Here is a 20249-nt window from a genome sequence, read left to right on the forward strand (position 1 = left end):
CCCCACTTATGCCTGGGAGCCCCCACCATTGGCAGTTTCTTTCTGCCCTCTCCATATATTCCAGAAGAGCACACAGTGTCCTATTCCCCAAGGTTAAAGAACAATTAGCTCCCTATTAACTCAGTGCCTCTGCCCCCCCCCCCCACTTACATTTCCTTTCCTTCTCAAATGGCTTTTTTAAAGAGCTGTATCAAGGTCTGTCTCTCGCTTTCAGACAATTCACCCATGGGAGTTTTATACTTTATTTATTTATTCCTAGGGGTAGTTGTCAACTTCCAGCTTGTAAATAAAATATCGCAGAATGGTTTTCATTCCAAGTGAGTTGTAATCAATGAAACTTCTATAAATTTGTGCACAAGTAAATTCACTTTTTTAAAAAAAAGATTTCTATTTATTTAACAACTCAGTAGCAGGGGCATTTGGAGGGGTGTTCTAGGAGGGAGTCCCCATCTCAAAAGAGGCATTCTGTCCTTTGTGATTAACTAAAACCACAAATTAATTAAAAAATAATGTTCGGTTAATTAACGCCACCCTTTTTAACTGAACAGAAAATAATGGATTAATCTTAGCCAATTGATCTACTGATGTTGCAGTCCAATAGAGAGACAGAACGTAACAGCTCAGTGGTGCAACAGAGCCAGTGTGGTGCAACAGATTAGGACCTGGGAGACCAGGGTTCAAATCTCCACTCAACTATGGAGCTTGCTGGCTCTCAGCTTAACCTACCTCACTGGGTTGTTGTGGGACTCGAAGGGGAAAACCTTGTAGCTCCTTGGAGAAAAAGGTGGGCTATAAATGCAATTAGCAAACAAGTAATGGCTTATATTACTAGTGCCACATTATATAGCTCAGTTGGTTAGAGTGCGGTGCTGATCGCACAAAGGTTGCAGGTTCGATCCCCCGTAAGGGACAGCTGCATATTCCTGCATTGCAAGGGGTTGGTCTAGATGATCCTCAGGGTCCCTTCCAACTATGATCCTTTGATTCTTTTGAGTCAGAAGGGGTAGCACCTCCCATCCTCCCTATTGGCTAGAACCAATGTGAGCTGCAGTCTGCAAAATTGTGTTGATGTGGTTTGAGTTGAGAAAGTGGCCTTTCACAGGACAAAAGCAGATGTGATTAAGAGAGCAACGTTTGCTCATTCAAGTGTCTGCCCCATTCACATATAAACTGAGCATCTGGAGTCCATTTGTATAGTCACACGAGAGAGAAGAGCTGAACTCCCTCCCTTTATCCCCTTGCAGTCCAAGTTTTCACACATATTTTGGGGGGCGCTCACAAGCAGGCCCAAATGCAAGACTTCCCATTATACATGCCTAGAATATGTTGTTCAGATATACAGCCTCTGAGCATGTAGGCTCTATTTAGCTCTCATGACTAATAGTCCTTGCTGCACCTGTTCTCTGTAAGTTTGTTCTTAGAGGCCATCCTTCCTCTTCCAAGTAACAAGCGAAGGTGGCTGGAGAAACTGAGCCCGAATCAGAGCACTGAGAAACCAGAATCGGCATGCTTGGCAGAACCCTAAGTTCTGCAGAAGTACAATAAATATTTGGGACTGCGAGGGCCATCTAGTACCAACTCCCTGCAATGCAGGGAGCCCCATATTGTCTATTCTGACTGGCAGCCCTCCAGAGCAACAGGAATATGAATTTTTGCTCCCACCTACTGCTCCCTGGAAAAGACCCTGATGTTGGGAAAGATGGAGGGCAGAAGGAGAAGGGGACGACAGAGGACGAGATGGATGGACAGTGTTCTCGAAGCTACAAACATGAGTCTGACCAAACTGCGGGAGGAAGTGGAAGACAGGAGTGCCTGGCGTGCTCTGGTCCATGGGGTCACGAAGAGTTGGACACATCTAAACGACTAAACGACGACAACAACAACACTGCTTGATCTGTTTTAACTGGATGCATCGCTGGATTCAACCTTCAGCATACAAAGCATATGCTCTCCTGCCGAGTTATGGGTCTCTCCTTAAGCCCATCTCACACACACACATACCCTTTTTAGACAGGCTCGTCCTTTGTCATCTTTCATCAGCAGGAAATGTTCTCATTTCAAGGAAAGCAGCCTTGTCTGCTTAGAAAGGAAAGGGCGGGGAGACAGTATCAATTCTGCTTTCAGAGGCGGCTGCCATCTGGTCACATGCCGATGGATTATCAAATGGAATCCTTTCCCCCCCTCCTTATTCAACCTTGTGTGAAGTTAAATTACTTGGCAGTCACACAGAACAGTGTAGGGCGGTGTGTGGAGGTGGAAAACAGTGACTGGGATGTTATGAACAGGGCGAACAGGGGGCTATGAGCAGGAACCAAAGTGCATTTAATTTTCCCCAGACTTCGAGATGCCTCTCTCAACAAAGCTTGTGAGATGCGACCTCTCTCACTTCTTCCAAATCCTGCCCAAGAACCCAACTTTTCCACAAAGACTTGGGCACACCTCCCTAGTTCAAAAGCCCTAAGTGAGAGGTGGGGAAACAGTAACCCTCCAGATGTTGTCAGATTACAACTCCCATCGTCCTTGACTGGGGTAGGGAAACCTGGTTCAGCCCAGGGACCTCCTTCTCTTCTAGGCAACCTTGCAAGGTACACTCCAGGGCCAATAACTTTGTACACTGGACTTGTTTCTACGTGCCTTCTCTATCCCACTCCCTGCAGGCCAACAAAAGAGGTGTTATTAGAAAGCAAAGACGCAGTCACACTGGGCAGAATCAAAGCAAAACCTCAGAGAGAGTGCCAGAGAAAGCCAATGAGGGGTATGGCTTTACTGGCTGAGGGAGCCGGCGTACAGCTTCCGGGTCATGTGGCCAGCATGACTAAGCCGCTTCTGGCGAACCAGAGCAGCGCACAGAAACACCGTTTACCTTTCCCGCTGGAGAGGTATCTATCTATCTACTTGCACTTTGACGTGTTTTCAAACTGCTAGGTTGGCAGGAGCAGGGACCGAGCAACGGGAGCTTACCCCATCGTGGGGATTCGAACCGCCGACCTTCTGTTCGGCAAATCCTAGGCTCTGTGGTTTAACCCACAGTGCCACTGCGTCCCGAATCATAGAATTGTGGAGTTGGGTGGTCATCAAATCCAACCCCTTGCAACGCAGGAATTGTTTCTCCCAATATGGGACTCGAACTCACGACCCTGGGTCCCATGCTATACCATCTAAGGGAGATCAGGTTTCGAATCCCCACTCAGCCATGAAGCTCATTGGGTGACCGTGGGGTCCAGTACACTGCCTCCCACAGCCTAACCTACCATGCAGGGTGAATGGGTGCAAGGATAACTGCAATAAGCAGTCAGAGGGCTCGTTCATTTATTCATTTATTTATTCAATTTCTGTACCGCCTTTCATCCCAGGATCGCGGGGCGGTTTACAACATAAGAGCACAAAACAAAGCACGCAACATATTCGCAGGCAAAAGCAATAAGCCCTCCCAGCCAACTCCTTCCTACTTCTCTTTTTATTCTAGCTGCAGAAACTGGAAAGAGAAAGTGAGGAAAAAACCCGAGAGCCAGATGGGCCACCACAAACCCTTCATGCGCACACCCCTTGGCGTCATACGGGAGCAGCCGGTCGTGGGAGGGCGGACGGCTCGCCTTACGACGCGGGGGGAGATAGAACACCGTGCAGGAAAATAGAACGCCATGTATCCATCTGATTCCGGCCGCAGCCAATAGCAGCGGAGGGCTTCGCGCTCTCGGCCAATGAGCGGGCGGCTCCTGTGGGCCCGGATTTCCTCGTCCTCCATCCAGCTTGCGGTTGCTGGTGGAGGCAGCGGCCGGAGCTGCGCGCGTCTCCTGCTGCTGCCGCCGCTGCCGCTCCCGGTGCGCAAGACGTGGAGGAAAAGCCCAAAGCGGCCATCCTGCTGGACGTTCAGGTAAGGAGATTAGAGCCCGAGCGGGTCTAATAGGCGAGCTTCTCGGGTTTGGCTGGGATGTTCCATCGTAGGTCGCAGTTCGTATCGGGCCCCTTCGCGGCCATAACTTTCGGTTTTCTTATGGTGGTCGCTGAGCTTTGCTTTTTCAGAGATGCAATGGCACATGACCTCTCCGACGGCTCGTTTGCTGTGGCAGCTGACAGCGCCGCCCGGTGCGTGCCTTCTCAGCAGCAGGGTCTGGCCTGAAGGCTCCAGGGTTGCCTCGCCACCTCCAGGCGGCAGGTGGAGGGGCTTGAATCTCCAGGTGGGCGGGGACGCGATTGATGATGATGATGATGATGATGATGATAAATTAATAAAAATCAAGAAGGCCGTGCATGAAGCTTGCAAGCTTCAGACTGGCAGGAGCCGGTTGCAAATTGTAGCATAGACATTGGGGAGGGTTGTTGGGGTTTTTTTGCTACCCTCTTTCCCAATTAACCCCCATCTCCTGGTCCCACCTCCCCATGACATCACCTGGGGCTGCCCCTCGGTCTCAGGTTTGGTCCCTGCAATCTCAACGCAGCGCCCCTCTTCTCCCTACACCAACGCAGCGCCCCTCTTCTCCCTACACCCTCTGGGCATTCTTTCTCCAAAGGTTATTGAGGTGCGTACATTGCAGAGGGCCAGTCCAGCCAATAAGAAGGACCCTTCTGGATCAGGCCAAAGGCCCATCGAGTCCAGTATTCTGTTCTCACAGCGGCCAACCAGATGCCCATGGGGAGCCCAAAGCAGAAGCCCACAGATAGATTTGATTCCATTTTATAGAGTCATCAAATTGTAGAGTTGGACCCTGAGGGTCATCTGGTGCAATGCAGGAATCTCAACTAGATCATAAATGACAGGTGGCCATCCAATTTCTGCTTAAAAACATTCAAGGAAGGAGAGTCCACCTTCCACTGTCTTAACAGCTCTTACGGTCAGAACGTTCTTCCTGATGTTGAGTCGGAATCTGATTTCTTGTTACTTGAATCCATTGGTTCCCCTCTCCCCATTTTATACTCTCAATGATCCTGTGAGGTAGTCTACAGGCCATGAAACGTAGTGGCTTGCTCAAGGTGACCCAGTGAATTTGCGACTAAGTGGGCACTTGAACCTTCTCCAATCCAAGTCTGGTATTATTTTCAGGTCAGTTGAAGGCTTGAATCAAATGGGTATTAAATACAGTGTCAAAGTTTCCTGGTTAGAAAGGTGGAGCTCTCCGTCACTGGAGGTATTTAAACAAAGGCTTGATAACCAATCTGTCAAGGATCCTGGAATTGCAACCTGCATTATGGATTCTACACAGTGTAGATGGCTGAACAAAATGGTAGCTTGCAACATTTTCAGACCCCTTGCATTTGGGGATCCATTTATTAATGTTTATCATATACAGTGGTACTTTGGTTTAAGAACAGCTTAGTTTATGAACAACTTGGATTAACAATTCTGCAAACCCGGAAGTAGGTGTTTTGGTTTGTGAACTTTGCCTTGGAAGCAGAACATGTTCCGCTTCCTGTTCAGCATGTTCCTTTTGTAAATTGAGTCCCCCACTGCCATGGGAAAGCATGCCTTTGGTTTAAGAACGGACTTCCAGAACGGATTAAGTTCGTAAACCAATGTACCACTGTATTTGTATTGTGTTAGTGCTACTGTTGTTACCTACTTCTTTATTATTTATTATTATTTATTAAATTAATTGAATTTATTTAATTCCCATACTGCCATTCATCCAAAGATCAGAGGATGGTTTACGATATAAGAACACAAAAATACATGGTTGTTGGCATCTGCCTGTCTCGAGAGACAATGGGATGCACCTCCTGGGGTGAAGCCAAATCTCTGTGTTGGCAGCTCTGAAGTGACCTCCCTGGGGCGCAGGCCTGGGCAGTGTATATGGGGGTCCTGCGCTGCCCAGATGACGAGACCCCCCTCTTGGTCCGGCTGATGCCGTCCACAGGAAAACAGAGCAAGACGTTTGGCAACAGCTTGTCTGCAGGAGTTGCTGAAAGGAGGCATATAAGGCGCCCTCCAACTTTCACGTAACAAACAGAAACAGTACTGCCACACACACACAGTTTAAAAGGCCATAGATTGCTTAATTAGCCAAAGGCCTGGGAGAATAGGAACATTTTTGCCTGGCACCTAAAGAAATATAACAAAGGCCTCTTTGGGGAGAGCATTACACAAGAGGGAGAATCCTTGGGTCAGACCATGGGGCAGTAGGTCCAAACTTGACAGTTGAAAACCAGTGAGCTCGATGAACTCCAACTTACCGTTTTCCCTGTAGGACCAAAAATAAGGCTGCAAATCTTAAATGCACTTCCAAGGGCCCATGGATTTCTGTATGAATGTCTTTATCTGTCAGCACGCTTAGGACTGTGTTGTAAAGGCGGTAGCACACATTTATTAATTTATTTCATTTGTTTCTTCAATCTTCTTGGGCTGCAATCCGATATGCAGCGCTATTTTTCTAGAAAAAGAGGTGCTGGTACTCACCACGAACGCCTCCCGCCTTGTCTTAAAATGGGAATGGCGCCCAGCTGAGAGGTGCTGGAACTGAGTTCCTGTGAGTTCCCGCTGAAATAAAAAAGCCCTGCCTATACATATTGAAATTAGACTTGGACTAATTTTAAAAAGTCACTGTAAGTAGTCAGGCCAGACCTTGGGCAAGAGCAGTCTGACCCTCCCCTGATAGTCTGTTGGGTATGGAAAGAGAGGGGGGGCTGAGAGAAAAGGTGGGGCCCAACCAGTGTTAGCATGTAGCACTGTAGAGCCTTGCCCTGCAAGGAGAGAGTCTCTTCCTTTAAATTCCTAGGAGTTTATCTTCGTGAAGACCTTACTTGGAAAATCAGTACAACCCAAGTGGTTAAGGAAGCCCAACAGAGACTCCATCTCCTCAGAGTCTTGCGGAAGAACAATGTCAATCAACATTTGATGATCTCCTTCTACCGGTCCACAATAGAAAGTGTCCTTTCCTACTGCATCACGGTGTGGTACGCTGGTTTGACATCATCTGATAGGAAGTGCCTACAGAGGGTGGTGAATACAGCACAAGATATTATGGGCTGTCCCGTGAATCCTCTGGATGAAATAGCGGAAGAACGTTGCCTCAGGAGAGTGAGGAAAATTCTCAGGGATGATTCACACCCTGGCCGGCACTTTCTGGATCTCCTGCCCTTGGGCAGAAGATATAGAAGCATGATTAGTTGTGCCAACAGGGTAAAGAACAGCTTCTATCCATGGGCTGTTAGGCTGCTGAATGAAAAGATAACAACAGGGCAACTGAGTTTTGGGTTGGGTGGGTGTGCGTCAGTAAACAAGGGGAATTAAGACTAAGAGAGCTGAGTGGGGGGTGCTCGTGTAATCTCACTGTATACAAGTTGTACAAGTGACAATAAAGTACCATATTTTTTGCCTACAAGACTCACTTTTTCCCTCCTAAAAAGTAAGGGGAAATGTGTGTGCGTCTTATGGGGCGAATGCAGGCTGCACAGCTATCCCAGAAGCCAGAACAGCAAGAGGGGTCGCTGCTTTCACTGTGCAGTGATCTCACTTGCTGTTCTGGCTTCTGGGATTCAGAATATGTTTTTTCTTGTTTCCTCCTCCAAAAACGGTGCGTCTTGTGGCTGGTGCGTCTTACAGAGCGAAAAATACGGTATTTCAATTTCAATATTTCTATTTCAATACCTGCCTACTCAAAAAGTAAGTCCCACTGGGTTCAGTGAGACTTACTCCCAGGTTAAGTAGGTATGGGATTTTACCCTTAAGCCTTTTGCATTACAAGCCGCAGCCTTCAACGGTCAGCCTGAAGAAAGGGGCAGACTTCAAAGAAACTGGATCCGGCCTCCATGCTTGTGCTTCCTTCCCTCTCCCTTTGCCTTCCCAGCCATGAGCACGTCCGGTTCTCTCCTGTGGGCGGTCGATATCTTCGGCCGCGTCTACACGCTCTCCACCGCCGGCCAGTACTGGGAACTCTGCAGAGATGGGGAGCTGGAGTTCAAGAGGGTTTCTGCCGTCAAGCAGTGCTGCTGGGGAATTGCGTGCGACCACCAGGTCTACGTTTACATCCACTCCAACGACGTCCCCATCCGGTACCAGGAAGAAACCTACGAGAATCAGGTATGCAAAGGAAAGGACTGAGCCCACAATAGAAGCCAGCGGTTAAAGCTAAGAAGTGCCCAGCTGGATCTGACCCAAACCCTGTCTATTCCAGCATCCTGTGACCAGTCAGAGAGCCAGTGTGGTGTAGTGGTTAAGAGCAGTAGTCTCGTAATCTGGTGAACCAGGTTCGCGTCTCCGCTCCTCCACATGCAGCTGCTGGGTGGCCTTAGGCCAGTCACACTTCTCTGAAGTCTCTCAGCCCCACTCACCTCACAGAGTGGTTGTTGTGGGGGAGGAAGGGAAAGGAGAATGATAGCCGCTTTGAGACTCCTTCGGGGAGTGATAAAGCGGGATATCAAATCCAAACTCTTTTTCTTCTTCTCTGGGAAGCCCAAAAGCATGAGGGCAATAAGCCTGTTGCTTCCCAGCAGAATTAGGTGGAGCCACCGTGTAAATATTACTATCTTCAGTAAAGTAGGCTAGTTTCCACACACCCACTGTTATTCACGCTATTCTTCTCTGTCCTCTGTCCAAACAATGCATTATCAGAGTTCAAGGACACATTCCAGCCAGGCAGAAACATTCAAGTCGGGTCAGTGGGTCTGGAGATGCCTGCCCTATATCTAACAGAGCTTCTCATTCATGCTTTGTTCCGTACAGTAACATCTGAGTGCAGAATGTGTTGGGTTTTAATTTGGCATTCCTTCAATGTTTTCCTGTTGTTGTTTTTTGTTGCAGTTTGTCTTTAAGTGCTATTTGAAAGTTTATCAGAAACCACAGACGGCCTCTTGTAACTATGGTATCTATAGTAGGTTTCCTCCCCGGGTGTAGATCCACCCTTATATAATTTTGGAGTCTTCACTCAAGCTTTTACTTTTAAAGGCCTATTCAGTTTGTGCGCATATATCCTGGAAATCTGTTGGCCGACTAATGGGGTACTTTTTATTGTTGATTCTTAAATTTACTGTATATATTGATCTCAGGGTGGTTCACAAGATAAAAATTCAGGATAAAAGCACAAATAAATAGTTAAAACAGAAAAAAGCAAAACAATACCCCCCCCAAAAAAAAACAATTTTAAAAGGCTGTGGGATATTAATCAGCCAATGGTCTGGTTGAAGAGGAATGTTTTCCCCTAGTGCCTAAAAATGTTTAATGAAGGTGCCAGGCGAACCTTCCTGGAGTATATCTTTGCATTCCACAAATGGGGAGCCACTGCAAAAAAGGCCCAGTCTCGTGATGCCATACTCCACACCTCACATGGAGGAGGCACACAAAGGAGGACCTCATATGATAATTGCAGAATCCGGGTTGGTTTATATGGGGAGAGGAGGTCCTTGAAGTATTGCAGTCCTGAGCCGTTCAACTTGTTCAGCTGAACAAATGATTTCTTAATTGATTTAATCTGTTGAATATTGGAGCCCCAAAATGTACTCTCCAGGCAGAGGCAAACTAAGTCAAACATCTGTGGCCCTCCAGATGTCGCTGGACTACAACTCCCATCGTCCATTAGCCGTTAGCCACACCAGCAGAGGACAATGGGATTTGTAGTCCAGCAATGCCTGGGGACCTGAGGTTAAGAGAGTGTACAATATGTGATTGTTTTCTTGTTCACTCCCTGGCAGCGCTGGAATCCCGTGATTGGCTTCTGCGAGAAGTTATTGCCCAGTGACCGCTGGCAGTGGAGCGATGTGAGTGGGCTGAAGCATCAGATGCTCGAAAGCTTTGAGTTGCCGTCACCTCACTGGGAATGGGAAGCTGACTGGTATGTGGATGAAAATTTTGGAGGGGACCCCACAGAGAAAGGGGTAGGTGCAAAATATCAAAAAGGGATCCACGTCCTCTTGCGAGGAGGGAGGGAGGGAGCAATGTTGAAGGGGAGGGGTTACTGTCTTGCTTCCAGAATACATTGCTGCATTCATACTTGCTACCCAAGGGGCGTTGAGCTGGGGCTGCTATTTGCAGTAGAAAGCAGGGACCACTAGGTCAAAGGCCTTCAGGGCATCTCCAAAGGCTAGGTTTACCCAGGAACTGTGAGTGTACAAGCAAGCAGCCTTATGTTGACTCAGCAGTTGCACTGCTATATAGGCGCCTATTGGATAGTGTCTGTGACGTCACGGCAAGGTTGTGTCTCCTAGTACTACTTATTCCATTTTGGGAATATTACTGCTACCATTCCAGTTATCTTTTCTTGTAACCCTTCTGCACTCTTTTTATGCTGATGCTGGAGCGCAATCAAATTAACAACTGATTAACCCTCCAGTCGCTGGAATGGTGGGTGTTGGAATCCAACAGCGCCGGGAGGTCCTTAGATTTGGGTAGCAACAGATGGCTCGTTAGCTTTAGTAGACAAATTTAATAAATAATAACAAAAGATTCTTGTACCTGCAAATCGTATTGACGTCAAGCAACCTTCATTATGGTGTTATTCTTCTTGCGATAGTTCTGTGCATTGCTGTTATTAATAGATAAAATGTGCAGAGTTTGTTAACTGCGGTTGTTTGGAAGTTGCACTGATTTCAGAGGGACTTGGTCCCTGCGAAATATAGTGAGTAATCTGTCTCCACTGATTTGAGTGGAGTTTACACCCAAGTGAGCATGTCTAGGATTGTAGCCTTAGAGGACAGGCCGCAAAAATTGTGTCCGTGGGCATCATTGTGGCCACCAACATCACCTAGGAGGCCAACGAAAGGTCCCCGTAAATACCCTCTTCAAAATCTGCAATGCACAAGAGACTATTTGGTCTCAGCTGCTGCTCAGTTCACCTTTGCCCTGGCTGGGCCTATCCTATGTTGAAGCTGTCATGCTACGTCAGCTGTTTTGTGACTGGCACCCGCAGCACTGGGCTTTGACCCACCAGGCCAAAGCTATTGTTGCCCCTTGCCTTAGGCAGCGGTTCTCAACCTGTGGGTCCCCAGATGTTGTTGAACTACAACTCCCATCATTCCTGAGCTCTGGCCTTGCTAGCTAGGGGTGATGGGAGTTGTAGTTCAACAACATCTGGGGACCCACAGGTTGAGAAAGGCTGCCTTAGAGGGATAGTATTGCTATTGCAGAGGTTATTCCTTATAAGTGTTAGAAGCCCAGCTTCAACATCAAGCAGCCTCTCCCTAGCCCAGTTTATGTGCAAACCGGCACTCGTGGTTTCCTAGTAAACCATGGTTTGTTCTTACCATCATGATTTGCCAGGAGACAGACAAACCATAAGCAGTGGTTCACATGTAACGGCAAGTCAACCTCTAGTTTATTTCCTCTCTGGGGGGCACTGAAGTTAAGAGCAGTGGAGGAGCAAAGTGCAAGCTCACATTAAGCCCTAGTTTACTTTAACCTATCGTTTAAAACTGGGGCAGGGAACCTTTTTCAGAACAAAAGACATGTGTTTCCTTCTTGGCAATCTTCCCAGGGCCACATGCCACTGCTGTGCAGGGTGATGTGCAAAAGTTGGGCAATGGGTATAATTTTTTCCTTTGTACAGTATGCACTGACTCGCACACCCCTCTCTGTCCTCCGTCCAGGCAAGGAAGAGGAATGATGAGAGTTGAAGGGCAAATTCCAGCCAGGCAAAAAATACTCAAGGACAGTGCAAAGTCAAGCTAGTGAAGGGTGTTGGCCTGGGGAGAAAGTGTAGGCTGGAGAGAGGGCCAGATAGCGAGACTTGGAGGGCCACATGTGTAGCCCAAGCCTGAAGTTCCTGGTCCCTGATTGAATGTGTCACGAGAACCAGGCTAGGTTGATTAGTGGTTCTTATTAGGGTGGGCAGGCAATCGGATCGCAACATGCTTTAGCTGAGATTCCTACATTGCAGGGGGTTGGACTAGATGACCCACGGGGTCCCTTCCAACTCTACAATTCTGTGATTATGTATTGGTGGATTAAAAGCTGCTTTGTAAGAGCAGCGTTGCTAATTTTGCCAGAGGTTGGTGCTTAGATCGTGCCTAGAGTATATTGAGCTTTTTTTTTCTGGTAAACTCAATACTTGACAAAAATATTTTTCTGATTGCTCTCTCCCCCTTCCTTCTTTTTTCCTTTTTCCTTTTTCAGGGCTGGACATACGCTATAGATTTCCCAGCCACCTATACCAAAGACAAGAGGTGGAATTCCTGTGTGCGACGGAGGCGGTGGATTCGGTACCGGAGATACAAGTCGCGAGATACATGGGCAAAGGTGTCTCTCCCCCCTCCCCCTCCCCCTCCCCCTCCCCCTCCCCCTCCCCCCCCCCCAAACATCAATTTTTCAAATTTGCAGTGTGTCTGGAGGTGGTCAGGGTTGGCTCAAGGCCTTTCACAGTGGCTATGCTGCACAACCTAAGATCAAACCCCGGATTCCTTGCAGCAGGGCCTTTTCAGTGGTGTCCACCTGATTGTGTTGATGCCGGGCAAAGGTGATTTTATTCTTCCAGGCTCTTGGGGGATGCTGTTTCCGGGTTTTTCCTTTGCCTTCCATCTGGGTTGAGGCATTTAGTGTTTCTGAACTGCCCTGCGAGTTTTGGCAGAAAGCATATATTTTTTAAATTTAACGTCGCAGCCAGTGGGACTTGCAACAAGATGTTTCGGTGTGGAGGGTTCCAGCAGCTTCACCTCTAATCCATCCTTTCATTCCATTCACATCCATTACATTTACCCCTGCATCCCATTGGCCAATTTTGTAGTGACATGCCCCCCCCCCAAGGGAAGGATATTTGTAATATTATTTATATTATTTTTCAAGCTTGGGACCCCATATGTTGTTAGGGGGCATATTGTAACGCCAACTGCAAGCAATTTCTGAATGAGCTGCTTTTAATAAGAAACAATAAGTTCACCTGGGAAGAATGTCGAATCTGTACCCACAGGAAAGTAATTCAAAGCATGTTTTCTGACCTTCTGCTGTAGATTCCATCCCAACAGGATCCCACACAGTTGCCGGATCCTTTCAATGATCTTTCCGTTGGAGGATGGGAGATTACAGACGAGCCAGTGGGAAGGTTGTCAGTCTGGGCTGTGTCTTTGCAAGGAAAGGTAACACCTATTTGCCTTCGGGATTCTTGCGTATGGCAAAAGAGTGTTGGTCCCTCAGCCGGTTTATATCAGGAATGCAGAAGGCTCTAGCCAGTGCTGGCCTTACTCAGCGTAGACCCATTGAAACTAATGAACACAACTCATTTTAGGTTCATTAATTTCAGTGTGTCTACTCGAGTTGGAGTAGTATTGGATAGAATCTAGAACAGTTGTTTCCCAACCTTTGGGTCTCCATTTGTTTTCGGACTACAATTCCCATCATCTCTGACCATTGGTCTTGCTAGCTAGGCATGATGGGAGTTGTAGTTCAAAAACAGCTGAAGAAGCACTGATCTAGAACTTTTTTCATCCCTCCCCAAGAGATACATACCCATGAGGGCAACTTTGCAGCAGGGGCAGGTAGAATACTTTAAATACGTTTTTGTTTTATTTTTTAAATTACAGGTGTTATTTACCACTCTGGGCTCCCGTTTGGGAGGAAGGGCACGGTGGAAATTTATATAAAATACAAAATTAAATAGACAAACATATAAAATCAACAGTTGCCATTCCTGAAGGCTACACGTTTCCCCCTCACTTCAGGTCTGGTACAGGGAAGACGTCTGCCATCACAATCCGGAAGGTTCTTCGTGGTCTTTAATTGCTACCCCTGGCGAAGCCGTCCAGATCAGCTGCGGGCCGTACGACCTTCTCTGGGGAACTCTTTGGGAAGGGCAGGCGATCGTGAGGGAAGGGATTGACAGGAACAACCCTCAAGGTAAGCTCCATTTTGTGGGAATGTTCAGGGTGTCAGGAGAGGATATATTGTTTATTAATATCCTTCCTAACTTGCTCCAGCGAGTTCCTTTACTTAGCAGAGTTTATACTCCCCTTCTCACGCACAGCAGAAAACTCATTGCAAACTCGTGTGAGTTTCTTAAGACAATACGCAATTCAAGCTGGCTTGTCCAGATTGAAATGTGTTCTCATATTTTCCTGGTAAGACCCCTTGAATCCCTCCTAAAATAATAAAGACAGCACAGTCTTAAGGTAAAGGTAAAGGGACCCCTGACCATTAGGTTCAGTCGTGACTGACTCTGGGGTTGCAGCACTCATCTTGCTTTATTGGCCAAGGGAGCCAGCGTACAGTTTCCGGGTCATTTGGCCAGCATGATTAAGCTGCTTCTGGCGAATCAGAGCAGCGCACAGAAACACCGTTTTCCTTCCCGCCGGAGCGGTACCTATTTATCTACTTGCACTCTGACGTGCTTTCGAACTGGTAGGTTGGCAGGAGCAGGGACCGAGCAACGGGAGCTCACCCCGTCTCGGGGATTCGAACCGCCAACCTTTTGATCGGAAAGTCCTAGGCTCTGTGGTTTAACCCACAGCACCACCCGCGTCCCAGCACAGTCTTATTCATAAGCAGTAAAAAGAAAGTTTACTCACGATCAGGCAGAGCACAGTGTGATAGGCTTAAGGCTTAATGTTACAAGCATATACAAACAGGTTTACCCCATATGTGGGTTGACTTAGTGGCTGCAGTTAGCAGTCCAGGAAGTTCGCAGGACGAAAGGAAGATGGAAAATAAGAGAGAGTGGCAGCATGCCTTGTCCTATTACCAGGTCTGGAAAGGTCACGCCCACCCACTAGTCACATGCAAGGAAGGATGCTCCAGGCCAGGAAAACAGGAAGTTTTGACTGGCTGGACCAAACATCCCCTTGCATGTCCACTCTAGCAAAACAAGGAATGTTGTATTTGACTGCTCCCAGTGAATTACATCCCACACATTTGCAGTCACGGGAGGCTTTTGACCGTGACCTTCAAGTGCTGAACTGTTTAGGATCAGGTGACTTAAAGGCTGTAGCAGCGTTCGTTGCTCACCTGGCTTCCCAGCGCCACACATCTGTCAGTTACCGGGAGGGTGAGGAGCCAATCAGGTGCTCCGTTGCTGCGCATGAACCTTGCCAAGCTCCCTGCCGCCTCGCCCTCCCGGTGCCATCTGCTTTTAAGTCCATAGCTTAAGATCGGCTTCAGAGACCCTGATTAGGTGCTGTCCTGGAAAGACAGTCTGCCTGGGGAACAGGGCCTTTTTGCTGGTGGCTCCAATGTTGTGGTATTTAATCCCACGCCAAGTGAGGCAGGCACCATCCATCGGTAGCTCCAAAGAGGCCTTTAAAACCCACGGACTGAGGTGTAGAAACAATAGTTTGCTCTGGGTTTTGTGTGCTTAACTTATGATGGATGGGTTATTGTTGCCTTTGTGCCAGCTTATTACTATGATTATGAAGGAGATGTATTTAAGCGGTTTTGATTTGCAGGTGTTTATTTTATTTTGTTAAGTTTATATCCTGCACTTCTTCCCAAGGGAGCACAAGGTTCACATTTTGTTGATGGTTTGATGTGTATTTCGTATCCCTTGCTTTCCAAAGCGCGTTTTTCTTGAGGGCATAAATTTACAAAGTAAAAAGTAAATAAAAGCATCATATTTTTGTTCTTGTTTGGGACTCAACTAGGGTTTCAAATTGTTCTCTTGCTTTTTCCTCTGACAGGAATTTCTTGGACGATTGTGGAGCCTCCAGTCCCAGAGAATGGAATCTTACATGTGTCAGTGGGTGTGAATGTTGTTTGGGCAGTTACCAAAGACCGAAAAGTAAGAAGCTTTGAGACACAATGGCGGTTTAAGGTTTCCTTTCATTTAGTGCTGGCTATGTGACAGAAGAGAGGAATTGAAAACAACAATTTAGGATAACAGTCAGCCACTCCCCATCACCCAGGGCAGTATCTTTGTACCTTAAAAAATTGTCCTGTCCCCTATTCCACTTTTAAAAAGACTGGGGAATCTTCATTATATGTTGCTGTGATTTATTAATCCAGTTCCCTTGGTTTCCTGGGAAAAGGAAATAATTGTTAAAACACTCCGGCAATTCTAACTCTTTGTGGGGAACGGGGGTCTTCTAACAACTCTCAGCACCCTTAACAAACTACAGTTCCCAGGATTTTGCGGTAAAGCCATGACTTTTTAAAGTGGTATGATTACTCCCTTAAATGCGTATTGCAAACAGAGCCCGTTGCCATTTTCTGTGTAACCTATAAAGTAATTCAGGAATGTGAGTATTGCTACTCTGCATAATTTATTCCAGTTTCAGAGTTCGATTGGGGAGGGGGACAGAGTTGGTAGACAAATCCGGAGCCACCAAGCAGTAATTTGGAAATTCTCCCCTCAGGTCTGGTTCAGAAGAGGTGTGAACTCTCACAATCCTTGCGGCACCAGCTGGATTGAGATGGTTGGCGAGATGGTGATGGTAAACGTCGGCTTGAATGACCAGGTGAGGCTCCCTTGAAGACAGGCATAGGCAAACTCCGACCCTCCAGATGTTTGGGACTACAGTTCCCATCATCCCTCACCACTGGTCATGTTAGCTAGGGATGATGGGAATTGTAGTCCCAAACATCTGGAGGGGCAGAGTTTGCCTGTGCCTGCTTTAGAAGCAGCAGAGCAAGTATCCAAGCAGGTCTGGAACATTAGCCCCATTGGAAGTTGAACCAGGCCTGCAAAAAGAAAAAAAGAAAAAACTTTGAACCCGTTCATAGGATTGACTCTTCTACAACTGAACCGGGATGAGCAGAACCATAGCTCACTGGCAGAACACAAGCCTTGCATCTCAGGTTAAAAGGGTGAGGTCGTAGGTGGTTGGGTGTGTAGGAAAAACAATCCCCTCAACTTAGTTTAGGGTTAAAATCTGTAGAGATTTTATTCAAAGCATTTGCTAAGGAGAGGTGCAGAGGTTTCATTAGTCTGGTTTATTTCTATTTTATTTTTAATTATCTTTGCATTTTCTATTTTACATATCATCTTTTGGGGTACCTGTCAACTCAAACATTTTTCTCGGCCTGAGTCTCCTGTTTTAATTGTTGCGTGGTTTTAATGGGATCGTTTCACTGTGCATTTTAATTGTGGTTGTTTATATTTCACTGTTCAAATGGGGCTGTTTTATTCCATGTTTTGGTTTTGTATTCAGATTATGGCTGCTTTGTTTTCATGCTCGCATTTTCATACGTGCAAACTGCTTTGAAGCTTATTTTGGCATTAGGCAGTACATAAATATATCAGATAAATAAATATTGTGTCAAATAATAAAGTTGCTCTTACTTGCTACAGCACACTGACTGGGAGCCACTTCTTTTCTGATGTCAGCCACAAGGGAGTTGAACATCTATTTTTCTTACTCTCGCAAACATTTCTGCTTTATCTTCTCTCTCTCTCTCTCGCTGTCTAGGTCTGGGGGATCAGCTGTGAGGACAGAGCCGTTTATTTCCGTCAAGGCGTCACCCCAAGTGAGCTGAGTGGGAAAACGTGGAAAGCGATTGTTTGCAGCCGAGATAGTGACCGATCGCAGACTGGCAGCTCAACAAGTCTCCTCAGGTAACTTAGAAACCCTGAGAATGTGCTTTTAACAACAACAAAAACCATAATCTTCCACTACAGTGGTACCTCGGGTTACAGGCGCTTCAGGTTACAGGCGCTTCAGGTTACAGACTCTGCTAACCCAGAAATAGTACCTCGGGTTAAGAACTTTGCTTCAGGATGAGAACAGAAATCACGCAGCAGCAGAGGGAGGCCCCATTTAGCTAAAGTGATACCTCAGGTTAAGAACAGTTTCAGGTTAAGAACAGACCTCCAGAACAAATTAAGCTCATAACCCAAGGTACCACTGTATATATAATTGGCTTGGCAAGCTTGTTACTGAATGATAACAGGCTTGGATCCGGTGCAATCTCTTTCTCTTCTCCCTTTCCCCAAGTGCTGGCTGTTTCTTCACGGATGACATCAAGGAACAAACCAACTCCATATTCCGAAGTGATGGAGACCTCCCATCCGATATCGAGGCACCTCTGGTTCTGGAAAACGTTTGCCTGCCTGGGTGTGCGGCAGGTGACAACAAGCCCCAGCAGGCCCTGGAATCGGACGCAGGCCCAGCTGTGAATCTTGTCCCATCCCCTCTTGACGAAGCCAACCCTGTGGCAGATAAAGGGCCGGCAGATGTCCCAGAAGCACCTGCCTTGGGTCCAGAGTCTCAACCCGCTGAATTGCAGTGGACAAACATTGACCTGAAGGAGGCCAAGAAGCCAGCTGCGGCCTCTGCAAGCGCCTCGGCTGAGGCATCCAGCCTGTCCTCTTTTGGCACATTGTCCGTTGGCATAGAGGATCATTTGGAGGCCGACGAACATCCGTTGTGGGCCTGGGTCTGTGGCGGAGGCTGCTTTGTGGATTCACACAGCTCCCTCAAGTGGTTCACGGTGCAGTCAGGTGGGGGAGATTTCCAGTGTTTGAACCATCTCCATGTCCCCTTCTGAATGTGTACACTTCCCCTATGGTCCTTCCTTCCCATTGATCCAGCCCTGTAAGATCCCACTTTTAAATCTCTATCCTTTGGTCACAGACTTAACGTTGAGACACACCTAAGTTTCATGTGCAGCGGTGTCTGGTAAACCTGTGTCTGGCCTGTACTACTTAAGACGGCAGATGGGAATTCACATGACTGTTCAGTACAAAATAGTTCAGTATACAAGGAAAACTATCCAGATGTTGCTGGAGATGGATTCTAGGCAACCTTTCCGTGACCTGCTGGTGGTGTGTTCTTTTCTTTTTGTGAAGGAATATTGAACCCTCACAAGTGGCCTGAAAGTGTATATTCCAGACATGGGTCTGCTGTCTCATTCATTTATAAGAACTAGGCCTGAAGCCTGGACAAGTCTCTATGAGTAAGGCTGACCCCTTTCCCTCAGATTTGCAAGACTCCTGGCATTTGTGCGACTATCTCTTTGCTTTAAGTTAGCCTTCTCCAGAGTTGAGTCCCTTGATGATGTTGGACTACAGCTCCCATCATCCCTGATAGTTAGGCATGGTGGTAGAGGCTGATGGGAGTTGTAGTCCAGCAACATCTGGAGCTGGGGTCAGCAGACTTTTTCAGCAGGGGGCCGGTCCACTGTCCTTCAGACCTTGTGGGGGGCAGGACTATTTTTTGGGGGGGGGATGAACAAATTCCTGTGCCCCACAAGTAACCCAGAGATGCATTTTAAATAAAAGCACACATTCTACTCATGTAAAAACACGCTGTTTCCCGGACCGTCTGCAGGATTTAGAAGGCGATTGAGCCGGATCTGGGCCCCGGGCCTTAGTTTGTCCGCCCATGATCTGGAGAGACAACACAGTGGCTTCTGATAAAACATAGTGCTATGTTTTTTCTCTTCTTCTTAGTAATTGGTCTTGTAACCCTACCTCAAACTTTGGTACTTACCTAGGGCAATGAAGTCTGTGTGTGGTGGTGGGATGTATGAAGTTGCCCCACATCCATGCCAAACATATAAAGCACTTGGCTTCCCCTAGAGAATCCTGGGAACTGTAGTTTACCTCTCAGGTAGCTACAGTTCCTGGCACTTTTTGCAAACTACAGTTCCCAGAAACCCATGTGCTTTAAATATGTGGTGTGGGACATAGGAAGCCGCCTTATACTGAGTCAGACTTGGTGGTCCATCTAGCTCCATACTGCCTACACTGACAGGCAGCAGTTCCCCTGGGTTCCTGATAGGGAACATTGCCAGCTGTACCTGGGCATTGAACCTGGGACCTCCTGCATGCAGGGCAGTTGCTCTAACATTGAGGTGCTCTCCTTCCCCAGGTGGAAGCAGTTGCTTACCTGTCTAAGCCAGTGTTGTCTCTCCTGACTTCCGGTGGCTCTCTCAGGTCTCAGGCAGAAGTTATCACAACACCAACTTCCTGGTCCTTTTTGAAACAAAAGTGACAGGGCTTGAACTTGAGGCCTTCTGGTTGTTCTGTTGCCTAGTCCTTAATTATGTGCTCCTCCTTTTCTGCCGTAGCCTTATCCTCTTCTGGGCAGTCCCTCTCTCTCTCCATCACCCCCGCACAGACTGCCGTGTGGCGGAAACAGATCTTTCAGCAGCTCACGGAAAGGACTCGGCGGGAGGTGGAGAACTTCCGACACTACGAACAGGCTGTCGAGCAGGTAAGCGTGGAGAGGGGCTGCCATCTTGTCCTGCATTTTGACCTTCAAAATGAGCAAGCTGAGGGACTCTGAAGGACCTCAGAGATGAGCAGAAAACTCTCCAAACTACATTTTTCATGCAGTTTTGACATTATGTATTAAGAGCTTTATGGCTAAGTTCCTAATACAGTGGTACCTCTGGATGCGAACGAGATCCGTTCTGAGCCCCGTTCGCATCCTGAAGCGAACGTAACACGCGTGTGCGCGGGTCA

General features: G+C 47.3%; 1 protein-coding gene across 1 annotated transcript in view; it reads left to right on the forward strand.

The window, feature by feature from the left end:
* The first annotated feature begins 3394 nt into the window (after window positions 1–3394).
* Window positions 3395–20249, forward strand: part of TECPR1 (tectonin beta-propeller repeat containing 1) — a 41062-nt gene continuing 24207 nt past the window's right edge. Inside the window, exons 1-11 of the mRNA XM_081839565.1 lie at window positions 3395–3874; window positions 7782–8014; window positions 9622–9804; window positions 12038–12160; window positions 12868–12993; window positions 13576–13750; window positions 15523–15623; window positions 16198–16299; window positions 17251–17396; window positions 17776–18281; window positions 19853–19998. Coding sequence (XP_081695691.1) covers window positions 7784–8014; window positions 9622–9804; window positions 12038–12160; window positions 12868–12993; window positions 13576–13750; window positions 15523–15623; window positions 16198–16299; window positions 17251–17396; window positions 17776–18281; window positions 19853–19998 — 1839 coding nt within the window. The 5' untranslated portion in view covers window positions 3395–3874; window positions 7782–7783. The remainder of the gene's footprint in view (window positions 3875–7781; window positions 8015–9621; window positions 9805–12037; window positions 12161–12867; window positions 12994–13575; window positions 13751–15522; window positions 15624–16197; window positions 16300–17250; window positions 17397–17775; window positions 18282–19852; window positions 19999–20249) is intronic.

This window comes from Podarcis erhardii (genome assembly GCF_964252035.2).
Source record: "Podarcis erhardii genome assembly, chromosome: 14".
NCBI classification, from domain to species: Eukaryota; Metazoa; Chordata; class Lepidosauria; order Squamata; family Lacertidae; genus Podarcis; species Podarcis erhardii.